General features: G+C 41.2%; 1 protein-coding gene across 1 annotated transcript; it reads right to left on the bottom strand.

The window, feature by feature from the left end:
• Positions 1-4991: 4991 nt before the first annotated feature.
• On the bottom strand, positions 4992-16006 carry LOC128342450 (actin nucleation-promoting factor WASL-like). Its single transcript, XM_053289740.1, has 7 exons — positions 15860-16006; positions 14943-15126; positions 14252-14294; positions 13145-13295; positions 9195-9569; positions 5942-6040; positions 4992-5243 (listed from the first exon to the last, which is right to left on the bottom strand). Exons 1-7 carry the CDS (start codon positions 15888-15890, stop codon positions 5200-5202), a joined length of 927 nt encoding a protein of 308 aa, XP_053145715.1. The 5' UTR covers positions 15891-16006; the 3' UTR covers positions 4992-5199.
• Between the last annotated feature and the right edge of the window lie 353 nt (positions 16007-16359).

Genomic DNA, 16359 nt, shown 5'->3' with positions numbered 1-16359 from the left:
GCGGGTAGGGAATCTTTCACTGTGTCCAGCAGGTTGTAAATGCCTCATTGAGAGAGGGAGTGGTCCCAACTTTGCTGAAGGAAGCTATTATTGGACAACTCCTAAATAAACCTAGTCTGGACCCAGATAATGTGTTAATAACCGCAGGCCTGTGGCTAATATCCTCTTCCCGGGGAAGGTGCTTGAGCATGTGGTGGCTGACCAGCTCCAGACCCTGTTGGAGGAAACAGATTATCTCCATCTATTTCAGTTAGGCTTCAGGTTTGGTTTTGGAACAGAAATTGCATTTGATGAAAAAGAGAGATACCAAGTGAAGCAATGACTGTCCTGAAACATTGCCTGGAAGTGGTAGTGGACTGGATGGGGGTGAAATAGGTTTATTTTTTCTTATTTTTATTTAACACATTTTTATACCGCCCAAAATGCAAATTCTCTGGGTAGTTTGCAAGACAACAACCAATAAAAAGTTAAAACTATTAAAACACAATTAAAACAATATCTAAGTAAAAGCCTGGATGAACAAATGCATCTTGACTGCCCTTTTAAAAGTTGTAAGACATGCGGAGGCTCTTATTTCAGCAGGAAGTGTGTTCCAAAGCCTCAGGGTAGCAATGGAGAAGGCCCGTTCCTGAGTAGCCACCAGACGAGCCGGTAGCAACTGCAGATGGATCTCTCCAAATGATCTCAATGGGTAGTGTGGTTCATAGCAAAGAAGACATTCTCTTAAATATTAATAATATTATTATCAATAAAAATAATAATAAATACCCAGGGCCCAAGCATGGCTTTATAGGTTATAACCAAAACCTTGTACTTTGCCTGGAAACTTATCGGCAGCCAGTGTAGATGTTTTAAGATAGGAGTGATATGGTCTCTCCGAGATGACCCGAGACCAATCTGGCTGCTGCATTCTGGACTAACTGCAGTTTCTGGACTATGTACAAAGGCAGCCCCACATAGAGCGCATGGCAGTAGTCAAGTCTGGAGGTGACAGGCAGATGTACTACTGTTCTGAGGTCATTTATCTCAAGAAATGGATGCAGCTGGAGTATCAGCCAAATCTGATACAAGGCACCTCTGGCCACTGCCTCAACCTAGGAAACCAGGAAGAGACTTGGATCCAGAAGCACCCCCAGACTGTGTACCTGTTACTTCTAGGTAAGTGTGACCCCATCCAGAACAGGCAGATCAAAATCATCTCCTGAGTTCCGATCCCACACAATAAGTACCTCCGTCTTATCTGGATTCACTCTGTTTGTTATCCCTCATCCAGCCCATCACTGCCTCCAGGCAGGCATTTGGGGAAGTTATGCCTTCTCCTGATGATTTTGACATGGAGAAATAGATTTGGGTGTCATCAGCATACTGATAACACCCTGCACCAAGTCTCCTGATGATCTCTCCCAGCATTTTCATGTAGATGTTAAATAACATCGGAGACAATACGGAGCCCTGAGGGACACCATATCGTAGTTCAGTATGCCCAAGAGGTAAGAGTGGAACCACTGCAGACCAGTGCCTCCCACCCCCAACCCCCTCAGAAGGATACTATGGTCAATAGTATCTAAAGCTGCCGAGAGGTCCAAAGGGACCAACAGAGTCAATTCCCAATGGGAGATAATCTATCAGGCCAACTCCCTCTGTCAGTTGCCAATGGAAGATAATATATCAGGCCGACCAAGGCAATCTCCACCCCATAGCCCACCCGAAAGCCAGTTTGAAATGGGTCTAAATCAGTTGCACGGAGTTGAGAGACAATCTAGACAAGACATAAGTACTGTTGGTTGGTGGCTCGTCTGTCCAGGTGAATGGTATTCAGCCTCTTCTAGATGGAACAGGCTGAATATTGGATGGAACACTCCCCCTAAAGGACACAGCTGGGGATCGCTCATTGATCCAGCCAGGGGCGGATTAACCTCTCTGCTTCCCACAGGCAAATAGGATTTTTGTCACCATGGGGAGGAGGGCACACATGAGGGGAAATCCCACTCCCTTTCTGTCTCCAAAAATTGCTGCTGCCCCTTACAGAGATCCAGTTGGTGGGGACTAGAAACAGGGCCTTTTTGGTTGTTGCCCCTTGGCTTTGGACCACCCTCCCCGAAGAGCTTCACCATGCTCCCTCAGTGTTTTTAAAAAACAACTTAACACACCTTTTTAATTTTCCTTTTTTTAATATATTTGGTAGGTTCTTTAGATTATTATTATTATTAATTTGATTTCTATACCGCCCTTCCAAAAATGGCTCAGTGCAGTTTACACAGAGAAATAATAAATAAATAAGATGGCTCCCTGTCCCCAAAGGGCTTACATTCTAAAAAGAAACACAAGATAGACACCAGCATCAGTCACTGGAGGTACTGTGCTGGGGGTTGATAGGGCCAGTTACTCTCCCCCTGCTAAATAAAGAGAATCACCACAGTAAAAGGTGCCTCTTTGCCCAGTTAGCAGGGGATTTTATAATTCAGTTTTTAGCTTTTAAAATAACCTTTAATTTGAACCTAATTAATGTGTGGTTTTAACTTTTAACTTGTTTGTTCAATTTGATTAGTTTCATTACTTTTATTGTGTCTTGTATCTATTTTATTGTTGTGAGCTGCCCTGAGCAGTAGTGCACTGGAGGGGCAGAGTATAAACATTTTAAATAAATAGATAATCAACTGCACTGACTCTCAGGCCATTTCCAAGTCCAATTCAAAGTGCTAGTTTTAACTTTTAATGCCCTAAATGGCTTGGGAGCAGGTTACCTGAGACTGCCTTCTCCCATATGTCCTAACCTGGACCCTGATATAATCTTCAGAGGCCCTGCTCCATGTGCCCCTGCCAAATGAGGCGAGGCAGGTAAGTAGCTACTAGGGAGAGTCTTTTTGGTGGTGGCACTGCATTTATGGAATAGCCTCCCAGTGAGGCTTGCCTGGTGTCACTATGTTGTTGTACTGTGTCACTGGTGTTCTGTTCACTCAAGCCTTTTAAAAATGTTTGAGAATTGAAGTTTGTATTTTCTTCTAATTTTTTTTGTTTTAATAGTATATCACATTCAATTATTCTATTGTGAGCTTGTTGTGGTCCAGGCCTGATTTATATACTAAATATGCTCGTTAGCTAGCATACAAAATCAGGCCTGTCTCATAGTGTCACCAAGTGACCAAGTTCTTTTATATAGTGACCATGTAGGATCTGGGCGCAAGGAAGAAAGATGATCAAACCAATCCTAAATGATTCAATGGGCTTTATTGAGTATAAAAGAATAACAACATCAATCTAGCTGAGCAGAAAGCAGAACACTCTATCAATAACAGTATTTCAACCCTAGCCAGCACCAATATTCACCCAGTGTTCCTAACTATCACATGTGTGTGTATTAAATCTTCCTAGAGCCTAATACAATTCAGATATAGATGGAAAAAGGGGGGGGTAAGGAAGGCTGAGGGCTGGCATGGTTTGGGGAGATCAGGAATTAGTAGAGGGATGAGGGGAAGGGAGAAGAAGGGGAAAGGATGAAGGGATCCAAGGCTTGTAGAGGCAGCATATTACCAGGATCAGAGGCTTGAGAACGGTGGATCTTTCAGCTGAAGGAGAGAAGCTTTTGGCTGGAGACAGGAGCTCTTGGATCAAGCATGCAGTTTGCTCAGAGCACGGCTGAGAGTCAGAGCACCATAGCTGGGGAAGTCTTGACTTCTCACTGCGCAGTGGAAGTCACAGACAGTTCCTGTCCATGGACAGAGTTCCTGCTTGTTGCCCCGCGGCTTAGCAGCAAACTCTGGGATTGCTCATGAGCAGATCTTGCTTGTAGGCTCAAGATTGCTAGTTCTCTGTTCAGTAAGCCTGTTCTTTGTAGTTGTATTTTCCTTTGATCTCTCATAGAGCCTATTCAAATCTCCTCATCTTTCCCTGGGTCCCCAAGAATGTTAAGTCAGGAGTTAGTGAAAGAGTTACTTCTATTTGTGTGAGACAGCAATTAAATTACTTCTTGTGTACCTCTATCTAGTATGTAATTATAACAAAAGAATATTTAAAGTAACATCAAAAGGGGTAAATGTGTGAGGCAAGTTAATCAACACATTTGACTAAGGCAGAAGCATCCTGTCAGTGAGGTAAGGGGATTACTGGACAGCAGGTTAATTTCAGCAGTGAGAGACTGGTAATTAAGCATGACCCATTGAGTCTCTTGTGAGTTCCACAAACACTGATAAACAATGCTAGATTACCCCTGCCTCTATAATTCGTTTACCAGGTGTTACCCAGGCAGATCTGGGTGTCCATTCACCCTGAGTCCAGGCATTAATTCCTGTAATAAAATGGAACTAGACACAGGTCTGAATTCCATATAGTTCTAGGTTGGTAGCTCTGGGTTGAATGTTGGGGTCCCCAACAAGCTGCCCAGAGAACAATTTGTAATGGAGCAGCTAATAAAGTTATTAAGTATTGCCAGATTCTGCCTTCAGTGTAACATATTACATGAAGTCATCTCAAATACATGCCACATAATTGTGATGCAATTTTTCCCTGGGCTAGTTTCATGAGCAAGATCTGATAGGAATCCAGGTTCCAATAAGAATTCCATTTATGGGTCTTCCTGAAGATAGCACCTATTCCCATTCTTCTGCTACCTGAACTTGCAGTGGGGACAGCTTGCTGAAGTAGGCACAGTTACAAAGCATCAGCTCAAAATTTTTGGTGTGTTAGAGGGAAGATGCAACCAATACTTCAATGGATAGTGAAACAGAGTTCTATATGCAAGTACATGTCATGTTTTCCTCCTGAAGTTTAGCTGCATAAGTGCATTTTTTAGAGCTGAAATCATAGGACAATGCTCCTAACAAAAAGCAGTGAGAGAGTAGTGCTTCTACACTAGAGCTTTGAATTCTAGAGCATTTGCATCATGAAATAGATGAGGGGGGATAGATTAAGGTTACCACAGATTACTTGAGTTCCAGATAATGTGTTAGAATATATTAAATACACATACAAGAGTGCAAGGAAAAGTCAAGCAGTAGAGCTTTATCATCTATATTTTATTATTAAAACCATTCCAGACACTAGGACATTGTTGCATGTCAGTGTCTTAAGTAATATTTGATACTGTTGAGATTTCTTAAAATCCTACAGTTTCTCCAGGTATTATAGAAGAACTGCATACATGATCTCCTGTATTAATAGTTAGCATCAACTCTTCTCCTGAAGGATACTTTGTGGTATTTTTTACTCATCCCATTCATCTCCATTCTCTGGATCAGATTCTTCATCTGCAAGAAGAGATTCAGAATTTTACTTTTCTATGGAAGCAGGCACTATAACTCTGTTAGGGCATGATGGCATGAAATCTCAGAGCACAATGGGGCTTATATTCTGCATAAATTACAAGGGGGCTTTACTACTGTTTTTAGGAGGCTTTGGCGAGTAAAACTGGAGGGGCAAAGTCTGGAGGTGGGATTTGATATTAACTCCCACACACCTTTCTGCCACATAATCAGTGTACTTTTTACAAGTCATGAGTGTCCAAGGGAGGCAATGAGTGCCTCCCTGATTAAGCTAGTCCCATGTAATTCAATGGGGCTTACTCCCAGGTAAGTGGGTATAGGATTACAGGCTTTGCCTGCTTCCTCCCCCGCCCCTCCATATTAAGTATGTATATAGAGTTGGATTACAAAATGAGGAAACAACTTTTACATGCCTGGGTGAGCTGCAAGTTAATGCAGGAGATCAGTGTATTCATTTGCTATGAACATGGCACATTATCCTGGTTACATCAAATTTGGTCAGCTGTGCTCCTTCCGTTTGATAAGTTAACAGTTTGAAAATGACTTTAAGAAAGCACTCTGGATGCAAAGCCTGGAGCCAAAGGTTTACCCAGCTAGCCTCGTGAGAATTACCAAGCGGGAGCGTGCACAATACAAGAACAAGGGTTTTCCATGAAATGTTCAGTGAGAGATTAGAGATGTACCTGAAACCTGTATTGCCTTATGTCTCTTCTGAATAACATCCTTTAGTGCAGCCACTATTCCTCCATCACTAGGAGACTGTGGAGATGTTGGACTCTGAGCTGCCTGTTTTCAGAGAATGAAAATTCATTAACAGCGATGCAACTTTCAGAATATAAGGAACTAGATGTCCTAAAGCGGGTCCCTTTGTTGAGTTCTCTTATGACATCAAATGTTGATGATTCCAGGCTTATTAGAAGATCCACATGCTCAGGTGTAATTCAGTAATTCCTCATAGTACTTGAACTATCTATCCCATCAATACCCAAAGACTGAGATCCATCAGCTGTGACACTACATTCCATCTCCCTTGCCTGTGCTCACTGCCTTTGTGTATACAAGATGGAAGATGTTCAGTTCACGACCCTCCTCGCAGCTATGTTCTTGAGGTGATGCAAACACCTACTCAAGTACAATGTGGGTGGGGCTACTGAACAGCTACAGACAAGTACTATATTTTTGTGCTCATTTATGTACTTTGGTAAAGAGACACGGGACTACTGAATACAATAGTTCCATTTGTTGCAGCTGTCAGGTAAAGTTGTTTTATTCCTCAGGACTGTTCAGTCTTTTGCCACACCCAATTATAATATCTATGCAGTTAGTATATTACCACCTTGACAAAGTGTCTGCATGTGTAGAATCAGAGGTGCACCTAGGTAATTTTGGAGCCTGGACCCAAGGGCCTTTGGAGGGGCCCCCTCCCATCTGCTGCAAGTTAAGTGTCATCTCCTGCGCGCGCGCGCACACACACACACACACACACACACACACACACCCCATGACACAAACAGTATTTTTAACATGTGTCTTCTTGAGGGCACAAACAGCAACTGTACTCAAGAATTTAAGGATATAAAACAGGTATATTGATGCAAGAATGCATCAGCAGAAACATTCCAAGATGCAACTTAATTTATCCCCATCGCCCTTAGCTGCCTGATGCAGGTCACAGTCACATTTGGCCACTTGGCAACCACACCCCCTGGTACAGACAAGTGAGGATTTGGGGGGCAAGGGGTGGGGGCCCTGGACTGCCACCTGGAAGAATCACTTTGTTATACTCTGAGTGGCAATTCACTCACAGACAGCTGTTTTCATCCTACAGCTAAGACTTTCATCACAACATGTGCATGCTCAGAACCAGAGTATATGAACTAATGCATAATTAGTTTTCACAAAAGCTGAAATTAACTTTCCACATGGGCTTCTCTCAATGCCTGTCATCTCATGAGCAGATTCAATCAACAGCCCCCTCCCCAAATAAGACTTGACTAACCATATGGCAAGGAGGCTCAACACATGAGGTAATTACCAACATTGTTCTGAAAACTGTCTTGTGGAAAATCAAGAAATGTAGGGTTTTGTACTATGAAATGAAACATGATTTAGCAAGTTGATTGATTAAAACCAGGTTAGAGAAAACAGCCTACGGAACTCTTGTAGCTTATTTTCCACTTATACTATACTACTATTAAAGACTTCCAAGAAGTAAGCCACTACATTTCTCCTCTCCATGTGTCCAAGATGAAAGAGTACTCAGCAACTGAAGACAGGCCAATTAGAAACAAAGCTTTACCTCCGAATGAGAGTTGCTATTGTCCCAGGCATTTCATGCAGTAAGATACATTAGTGCAATCAGATTTCCTCCTGGCTTCAATAAAGCAATTGTGGTAGTTAGCCTGTCACTGGGATTTGGAACCAATTTTTATTTTATTTTTAATATTAAATATTAGAATAAGATTCCAGTTACTGACATCCCTTTGGTTGTGTAACTGGAGCTTGTGCAACTCAGAGTTTAGTGTTACACACCTAGTTTGCACTTGCCCCACCTCAGTCACACATAACTGACAGCTTCCCATACCAAAAGTCTTAACTGCAGCTTTAACTCCCTAACTTGCAGAGCTTATGTTTCAGCATGCAAGCACTGGGAGCCAGTTAGTACTGCTAGCTCGATTGCTCTCTCTCTCTCTCTCTCTCTCTCACACACACACACACACACACACACACACACACACACACACACCCCTCTTAAAAGCCACCGATAGTTTTCTTGTGCAAGCCTACCCAAGATATGACAGAACTGAATGAGCTTTGTATGCAAGTAGCTAGATAGTAAAGACCAAAATAAGATTTGGCTAGGTTACACAGTAGGAGATAGGACAGGGATGCAGACAGAGAAGAAGCAACTCTTCACATAAATTTTTTTTGGGGGGGAGAATACACATTTTGTGGGAGCTCAGTAAAATGAGGGGGGGGACTGTACTCCTGGGTTAGGACATTGACACACCAGAAGGATGTGCAGATAGGCATGTTTACAGATACCCAGAGGTGCGACAAGTAATTTTGGAGCCTGGACCTAAAGGCCTTTTGCCCCGCAGCCCCAACTGCCACTGCCACCAAATAAACTGCAAAGCACAATTTTTTACATCAGTGAAAGCTGGACATTCTTTTTTTTTTTTTTTTTTGTCTTGTATTTTTACAAGATATTCTGAAGGAGACTTCCTACTGACTTGCAGAGAGATACCACAGTTGCATAGAGAATCCTGCCACTTAAATTAGCAGGCTGCTCAGCATTTGGAGGCCCTCCCCTACCCTGCAAGAGACTTGACCTCCACCTGCAAGTCCAGTCCAAAGAGCATCACTGCAGATACCAACACTGCCCACCATGTTCTTTTAAGATTGGGTGGCTGCCCACTGTATTGCATTGACAGAGTTGTTAGTCAAGTCCAGTCCTGGACCTGCTTACCTTCAAAGGCTTCTCCTACCACTGAGGTGTGCTATGATGCTAAGGGGTGCATAGGGTCAGGGATGGTATCACTTGCTGGCTTATCTTGCACCACTGCTTTCAACAGGCAACATCATGGTGCCACAGTCCAGTATGGGATTTGCACTTGGCACATTGTGCCAGCTGCAGCTGTGCCAACCCAATGGCTTTTAAGAATGTGTGCCTCAACTCAGGATTGCCACATTAAGGAGGTAGAAGGCATACACACAGCCTTAACCACCTTTTCCAGTGTAGAAATGCTGTTTCTCTAGCCAATACCAAGATACAGTTTGGATATTATACCCAAAGGTTTTTCAAGTAGGGGGGAAACCTGAACACTTTGGTAAACATCATGGTACAAATCTAAACATTCTTGCTCTTTTCACCAGAAGTTCAAAGGCCAGCCAAGACTCAGTAACTCGTATCAAAATTCATATTCAAAGAAGTACTTGCCGGTTTCAGATATGTTCCCTTTCTGATTTGAAACATTAGAACGTCTTGACTTAAAGGGATTAACTGGTTGCTGCTTTTTGCCCTTTTCAGCTGCACTTCCTTGAGATTTAGGATCAAGTTAGACTGAGATGTCCTTTTGGAAGGTGACATGAAAGATGCTGGGGACACAACAATGGAAGGGAGATCATTGTGCAATGATTGCTGTGATGTTGATATTGAGGAAGGCTTTCCCAAAACATCTTTAAATCCATGCTCTGTTCTCAGAGCTTGGCAATCCAGTTCATTTATAGAGCTGCAAGTTGAACCCAGTTCTGAAGGTGAAGGAGTCACAGAATAAGGCAGAGCATAATCAAGGAATTTTGTCACCAAGCCTATGAAAAATATAAGTCATTAATTAACTATTCAGTTCAATCCATTTAATCATTTAATCTATTCAACTCAATCCATTCTAGTGCCCAGTTCAATTGTTTTCTTAAAAAGCCATAGCCTCCCAAGTAATCCAAGAGCAATAGACAGCGTGCTTACAGCCAATAATGTGATGAAGTGTGTGCAGTTCAAGCCACTGAGGAGATGCAGCCAGAGTCCCATGCTGCTCAGTTGGGCTCTGAATCCTGATCTCAATTGTGCAAAAGCACAAATACAGGTGAAACTCAGAAAATTAGAATATCGTGCAAAAGTCCATTAATTTCAGTAATGCAAATTAAAAGGTGAAACTGATATATGAGACAGACGCATTACATGCAAAGCGAGATAAGTCAAGCCTTAATTTGTTATAATTGTGATGATCATGGCATACAGCTCATGAAAACCCCAAATCCACAATCCCAGAAAATTAGAATATTACATGGAACCAAGAAGACAAGGATTGTAGAATAGAACAATATCGGACCTCTGAAAAGTATAAGCATGCATATGTATTCAGTACTTGGTTTGGGCCCCTTTTGCAGCAATTACTGCCTCAATGCGGCGTGGCATGGATGCTATCAGCCTGTGGCACTGATGAGGTGTTATGGAAGACCAGGATGCTTCATTAGCGGCCTTCAGCTCTTCTGCATTGTTTGGTCTCATGTCTCTCATCCTTCTCTTGGCAATGCCCCATAGATTCTCTATGGGGTCAGGTCAGGCGAGTTTGCTGGCCAATCAAGCACAGTACACTGTATACTTTTCAGAGGTCCGATATTGTTCTATTCTACAATCCTTGTCTTCTTGGTTCCATGTAATATTCTAATTTTCTGGGATTGTGGATTTAGGGTTTTCATGAGCTGTACGCCATGATCATCACAATTATGACAAATTAAGGCTTGACTTATCTTGCTTTGCATGTAATGCGTCTGTCTCATATATCAGTTTCACCTTTTAATTTGCATTACTGAAATTAATTGACTTTTGCACGATATTCTAATTTTCTGAGTTTCACCTGTATTTAGGAGCCCCCCCCCCCCCGAATAGCAGAAGCATGTCCCTTAAGGCAGGGGTGTGTTTCTACTATGATAAGAGTGCTTCCAGAGCACAGGGGTGGCCTCTGAAATATTTGTGCAATTGTGAAGGAGATTCAGAATGCAATGGAGCAATATGCAAGCTCTCACTACTCCCCTGCACATTGTTAGTTGGGATCCATCTCAGTTATGTACAGGATTATTATTAGATACATCTATACTGTCCTCAAAGTTTCATTGAAGATATGGTCTTCCTTTCCTAAACTTGTATGCACTCGTTGCTTTCCAGTTGGTTGAACAGCACTGCACTTTATTAATGACAGAGAGGTCCTATACTAATTACTCACATTCTCCTGTGAATCTGCCCCATGTCTGTCCTAAAGCCACAGCTTTCTCTCTACCAGCATCCACAGTTCAGGCTTGGGGCATGCAAATGTTGCCTCTACTGCCACACATATTCCCAGTCTTTCCTTGATACAGTTTTGGTTTTTCCTTCCACCATGATGGGCAGACAGACATTTGAAGAGTGAGCCCTAGGCTAAAGTCTCTAAAGATCAATTTATTCTTAGAAACTATTAGACTAGACTGCACAGCAGGGAAATGCTTGTCTAACAAGCAGAAGGCTGCCGGTTCGAATCCCCACTGGTATTATAGGAAGATGCTGAAAGGCATCATCTCATACTGCACGGGAGGAGGCAATGGTAAACCCCTCCTGTATTCTACCAAAGAAAACCATAGGGCTCTGTGGGTGCCAGGAGTCGAAATCAACTTAACAGCACACTTTACCTTACCGGTACTTCTCTAAGCCTCAGCCCTCGACACAGCCAACTGAAAGATCAGATTTTCTTCAAGCCCTTACATGTGGCTTCAAGAAAAACTGGCTGCATTCCAAACAACTCGCAATTTAAACTGGATTGAAGAGGCTCCTTGCTTCAAAGAATGTATCCATTTAGCTTTGACAGCTTTTATTCATCACTGTGCCTCCAAAGGCTCCTGGAGGGAAAAGTCCCCATCCCAATACAGTGTAGCCTATACCTTATTCTGCAAGACAGACAGAAGCTGGGTAGCCTGAAAGGCATGAAAAGCAGGCCTGCGTCATCCTACGGCTATTAAATATGATCTCCTGGCCCATCACAAGAGAATGAACAGTGACACTATTCTGAGCTGAGGCAGTTGTAAAAAAGGACATCTGGAAGTTTTCAGAAGGTGGCTAGTCTTCAAGGGTTTATTTAAAAGACAAAGACCGTTCTTTAGATATCCATGTTTGCTCTGCAGGAAGCATAGCATCCAGGCCCCACATAACTGGGAGCAGAGATCATACACAGGTGAAACTCGGAAAATTAGAATATTGTGCAAAAGTCCATTAATTTCAGTAATGCAAATTAAAAGGTGAAACTGATATATGAGACAGACGCATTACATGCAAAGTGAGATAAGTCAAGCCTTAATTTGTCATAATTGTGATGATCATGGCGTACAGCTCATGAAAACCCTAAATCCACAATCCCAGAAAATTAGAATATTACATGGAACCAAGAAGACAAGGATTGTAGAATAGAACAATATCGGACCTCTGAAAAGTATACAGTGTACTGTGCTTGATTGGCCAGCAAACTCGCCTGACCTGACCCCATAGAGAATCTATGGGGCATTGCCAAGAGAAGGATGAGAGACATGAGACCAAACAATGCAGAAGAGCTGAAGGCTGCTATTGAAGCATCCTGGTCTTCCATAACACCTCATCAGTGCCACAGGCTGATAGCATCTATGCCACGCCTCATTGAGGCAGTAATTGCTGCAAAAGGGGCCCAAACCAAGTACTGAATACATATGCATGCTTATACTTTTCAGAGGTCCGATATTGTTCTATTCTACAATCCTTGTCTTCTTGGTTCCATGTAATATTCTAATTTTCTGGGATTGTGGATTTGGGGTTTTCATGAGCTGTACGCCATGATCATCACAATTATAACAAATTAAGGCTTGACTTATCTCGCTTTGCATGTAATGCGTCTGTCTCATATATCAGTTTCACCTTTTAATTTGCATTACTGAAATTAATGGACTTTTGCACGATATTCTAATTTTCCAAGTTTCACCTGTACATTATGTCTACTGCTTAAAAGAAAAGAAAAATAGAGATATCTGCTACAACTGCATGAGCAGTCTTTAAAAGTATGAAAAAAGAATAGCTTTGCTGATGCTTAATTTTGGATACATGAGTTCTGAAATTGGACTATACAGTAGAGGGAGCTTCAGCCTTTGAAGAACTTAGAGCTGGGGCGGGGGGCATGTTTTACAAATGGTACAAGAAAGCAAGAAGGATATCACTAGTGATGTTTTAAGACCTAGCAATAGATGCCTGTAGCACTTGCATATCTACATTCCACAGTGCACTCTTCCTACAAAGTAGCCAGTGACTACAACCAATTTGGATGTTTTAATGAATGTTTGCATAACATTAGTACGGAAGTGTTTGTGTTACATTGCCAAATATCAAACACTAATACCTTTTGCCTTTGCCTCTTTCAATACAGCTTCTCTTCCACCTTGCTTCTCAATAGTCTTCATTATCTTCTTGGAAGTTTGCTTGTCCCTTAGATGATCTTGTGTTACACCAGCCTGAGCAAGTATCATCTTTAGTTCAGGATCCAAATTAGTCTACAAGATAAGCCACAACCATTTCAATATAATATTGTATCAGAAAAACTAGCATGTGCCATAGCCATGAAGTCTGTCTTGGTAGGGGTGGGGAGGAAGCATTCAGGATTGTGTTCAGCTTAGCCCCACCAAGACAGAAAAGGACTTATGTGTTCAATAGAAATAAAAATAAACTACAGCCCATCTTACTCACTAATTTTACAAACCAGTTTAACAACTCATATTCCCTAAAGAATCATGGGAACTGTAATTTGAGGTGCTGGGAGTTGACCGTATAATATATATGAATATACATGTTGACTTCATTTGTGTAAGTCCTTTTAAGAGAGACAGTTGAAGGGAAGAGTAATCCCTGTATGTATCCAGCTGTTGAAACTGTTTTTCTTTCTTTCCCAGTTTATTGAAGTTGCACTAGTATAGGCTATAGCTGCATGGAGTCACTAAATTAAAGTTAAAGTTGATACAAGCTTTCTTGCCTTTATAAAAAAGGAGAAAGTCAGATCTATAGGCCTTATAGATCTACAATTCAGTAGCAGAAGATATAGTTTTTTAGTGAAGATAGGGAAGTAATCAGACTTTGAAATATTAAGGCTCAGTTAGGACTTCAGCTTCCAGGCAGCCAAGTTGAAGGTCTACATTTAAGACTAGAATACTCAGACCACCTTAAGTGTCACAGTGGGGAAATGCTCGACTAACAAGTAGAAGGTTGCCGGTTCGAATCCAGCAGTGATATAGGAAGATGCCATCATCTCACACTGTATGGGAGGAGGCAATGGTAAACCCTTCCTGTATTCTACCAAAAGAAAACCACAGGGCTCTGTGGGTGCCAGGAGTTGAAATTGACTTGATGGCACACTTTACCTTTACTCAAAGAATAGAAAAGTTAGGCTTTGCTTTAGTAGCAAGCGTTTAAAATGAGTGCAAGTGATTTAAAAAACCCAGCAGCAACTACTTACAGCAAAACCAGTTTGTGGATTCCATCCAATGTGGCACAGGTGTCTAAAAGACATTCACATCTTTAGTATAGGTATATTGCAATGAAGATTTGAAGTTCCAAGCAAGCATACCAGTTACAATAGGTAAAACCACTGCCACTTATTTTTAAAAGTGTTAAAGCTACAAAATCCCAGCTTCTTTAATTTATTTATAAATTATCTAGAGCACTGGTCCTAGTACAGATCCCTGGGGGACCCCACATCTTACTCATCCCCCATTGTAAAAGCTACCCATTTATTCCTACCCTCTATTTCCTGTCCTTCAACCAGTTATCAACCCATGCAGGAACCTGTCCTCTTATCCCAGGACTGCTAGGTTTCCTCAAGAGCCTTTAATAAGGTAATGTCAAAAGCTTTTTGAAAGTCCAAGTATATTATGTCAACCAGATCACCTTTATTCACAAGCCCCAATGTGGATTGAGGCATCCACTCAAAGCATTCCAAAAAGTTGATGAGGCAATATTTGCCTTTGCAGAAGCCCATTTCAGCATCCTTAATTTAGCTAATATAATTGTAATTTGAATATTAATTTCCAATTGAGACCATTTATCCCTTCAGCTGAGCCATCAGCATAGGATTAAAGAATTAAACCATATACATACATGCATGCAGAAACCCAGCCTAAACCACAAACTATTTTGTTCCAACTTACTTGAAGTTACTGGGGAGTCCAATATAATCTTTACTTAACTTATTTCTTCTGTGTTTTCCTTTCCACTTTGTTCCCTCACACAGCGTTTGAGAAACACAGTATGTAGGAGGCAATACTCTGCCATCTAGAGATTGTGTATCTGGGTGCATTTCAAGCAGTGGACAAGATACCTCAGACACAGGAGCTGAAATACAGAGTTGTACTGCATTAGCAGCATTTTATCTACTTAGTTTGGACTAGTTTCAACATATGCTGAGCAATTTTATTAAACCAATATCCCACCTTTGGCCTCTGGATAAGGCACTCAAGACAGTTTATGGTCTATATTCATTAAGCCATAGAAAAGCAGCTCCCATATAGCCAATACTTGTTGAAGCTTATAGAAAAGCCACTGCGTATCCCTATGGTTTTCCTCTATAGTTATAAGCAATTGCCACAATCCTTCCAATTTACTTAGTTACTCTGTGTAGCTAAAGCTTTCTAGATGTCTAAGAATAGTTACATTGTTAGTACTATGAATGATACTTTGGAGTATACAATCTATAGCATTTTAGGAAGCAGGCATTTTTTCCTTTATGTTGTACTTGATGTAACATTTAAGAATTTGATACTTTATAAATAAGAGTACTGCTTTAAAAGATATGAGTTAATGTACAGGACTAAGCCCCTGCTCTTAAATATAGTATATGGATTAAATTATAATTCATATATCAGTAGATCATACATCCACATAACAAGCACAGGATTAGGGCAAGATAATATAAATAGAAGACACTTGAGTTATTGGTTTAACAATCAAGTATAAACATAAACATACAAATAAATATTATATATTATATATTCTATAGCTTCTCAAATATTAATTCACATCACTGAAAAAAAACCAGTTATGTTATAATAAATTATATGGAATTTACCAATAACAATATTTCTGAACAATGTCATCATATTATAGTAGCCTCTCAAATTAAGCTTTCCCCCTAACTTTCACCACTGGTTTCAACAATAACTTTCATCAACAGAGTAGCATTTGAAAGAGTTTAAATAAGGCAGACTGGAAATAAGTGCAGCTGTGCATAACCTGGTCTTTTCATTAATTAAAGCAGGTTCCTACTTCAAAGTCTCTGATCACTAGTCAGCACCTTTGCAGTTCACTGCCTAGTTACAACTGAGTGGATTCAGGACTGAGGCCTTGGTTTTCAGCAGAACTCTGATCCTGAAGACAATTATTCAACTGGTTAGAATTATGGGAATTCTGTCTGAAAACCTTACCGTGTTTCCAAGCCTCTTCCGTTTGTCCATGTTTTCTGGGACATGAATGAGCCTGGAATGACTTTCCCCAGAATGCTTAGGTAGTCTGAGCTTCCTTTGTATCTCTTATGTGGGCACAACAATATAATAAAGCTATATGGGAGAC

This window comes from Hemicordylus capensis, chromosome 2 (assembly GCF_027244095.1).
Source record: "Hemicordylus capensis ecotype Gifberg chromosome 2, rHemCap1.1.pri, whole genome shotgun sequence".
Taxonomy (NCBI): Eukaryota; Metazoa; Chordata; class Lepidosauria; order Squamata; family Cordylidae; genus Hemicordylus; species Hemicordylus capensis.
This window is presented reverse-complemented; position numbering and strand designations above follow the sequence as displayed.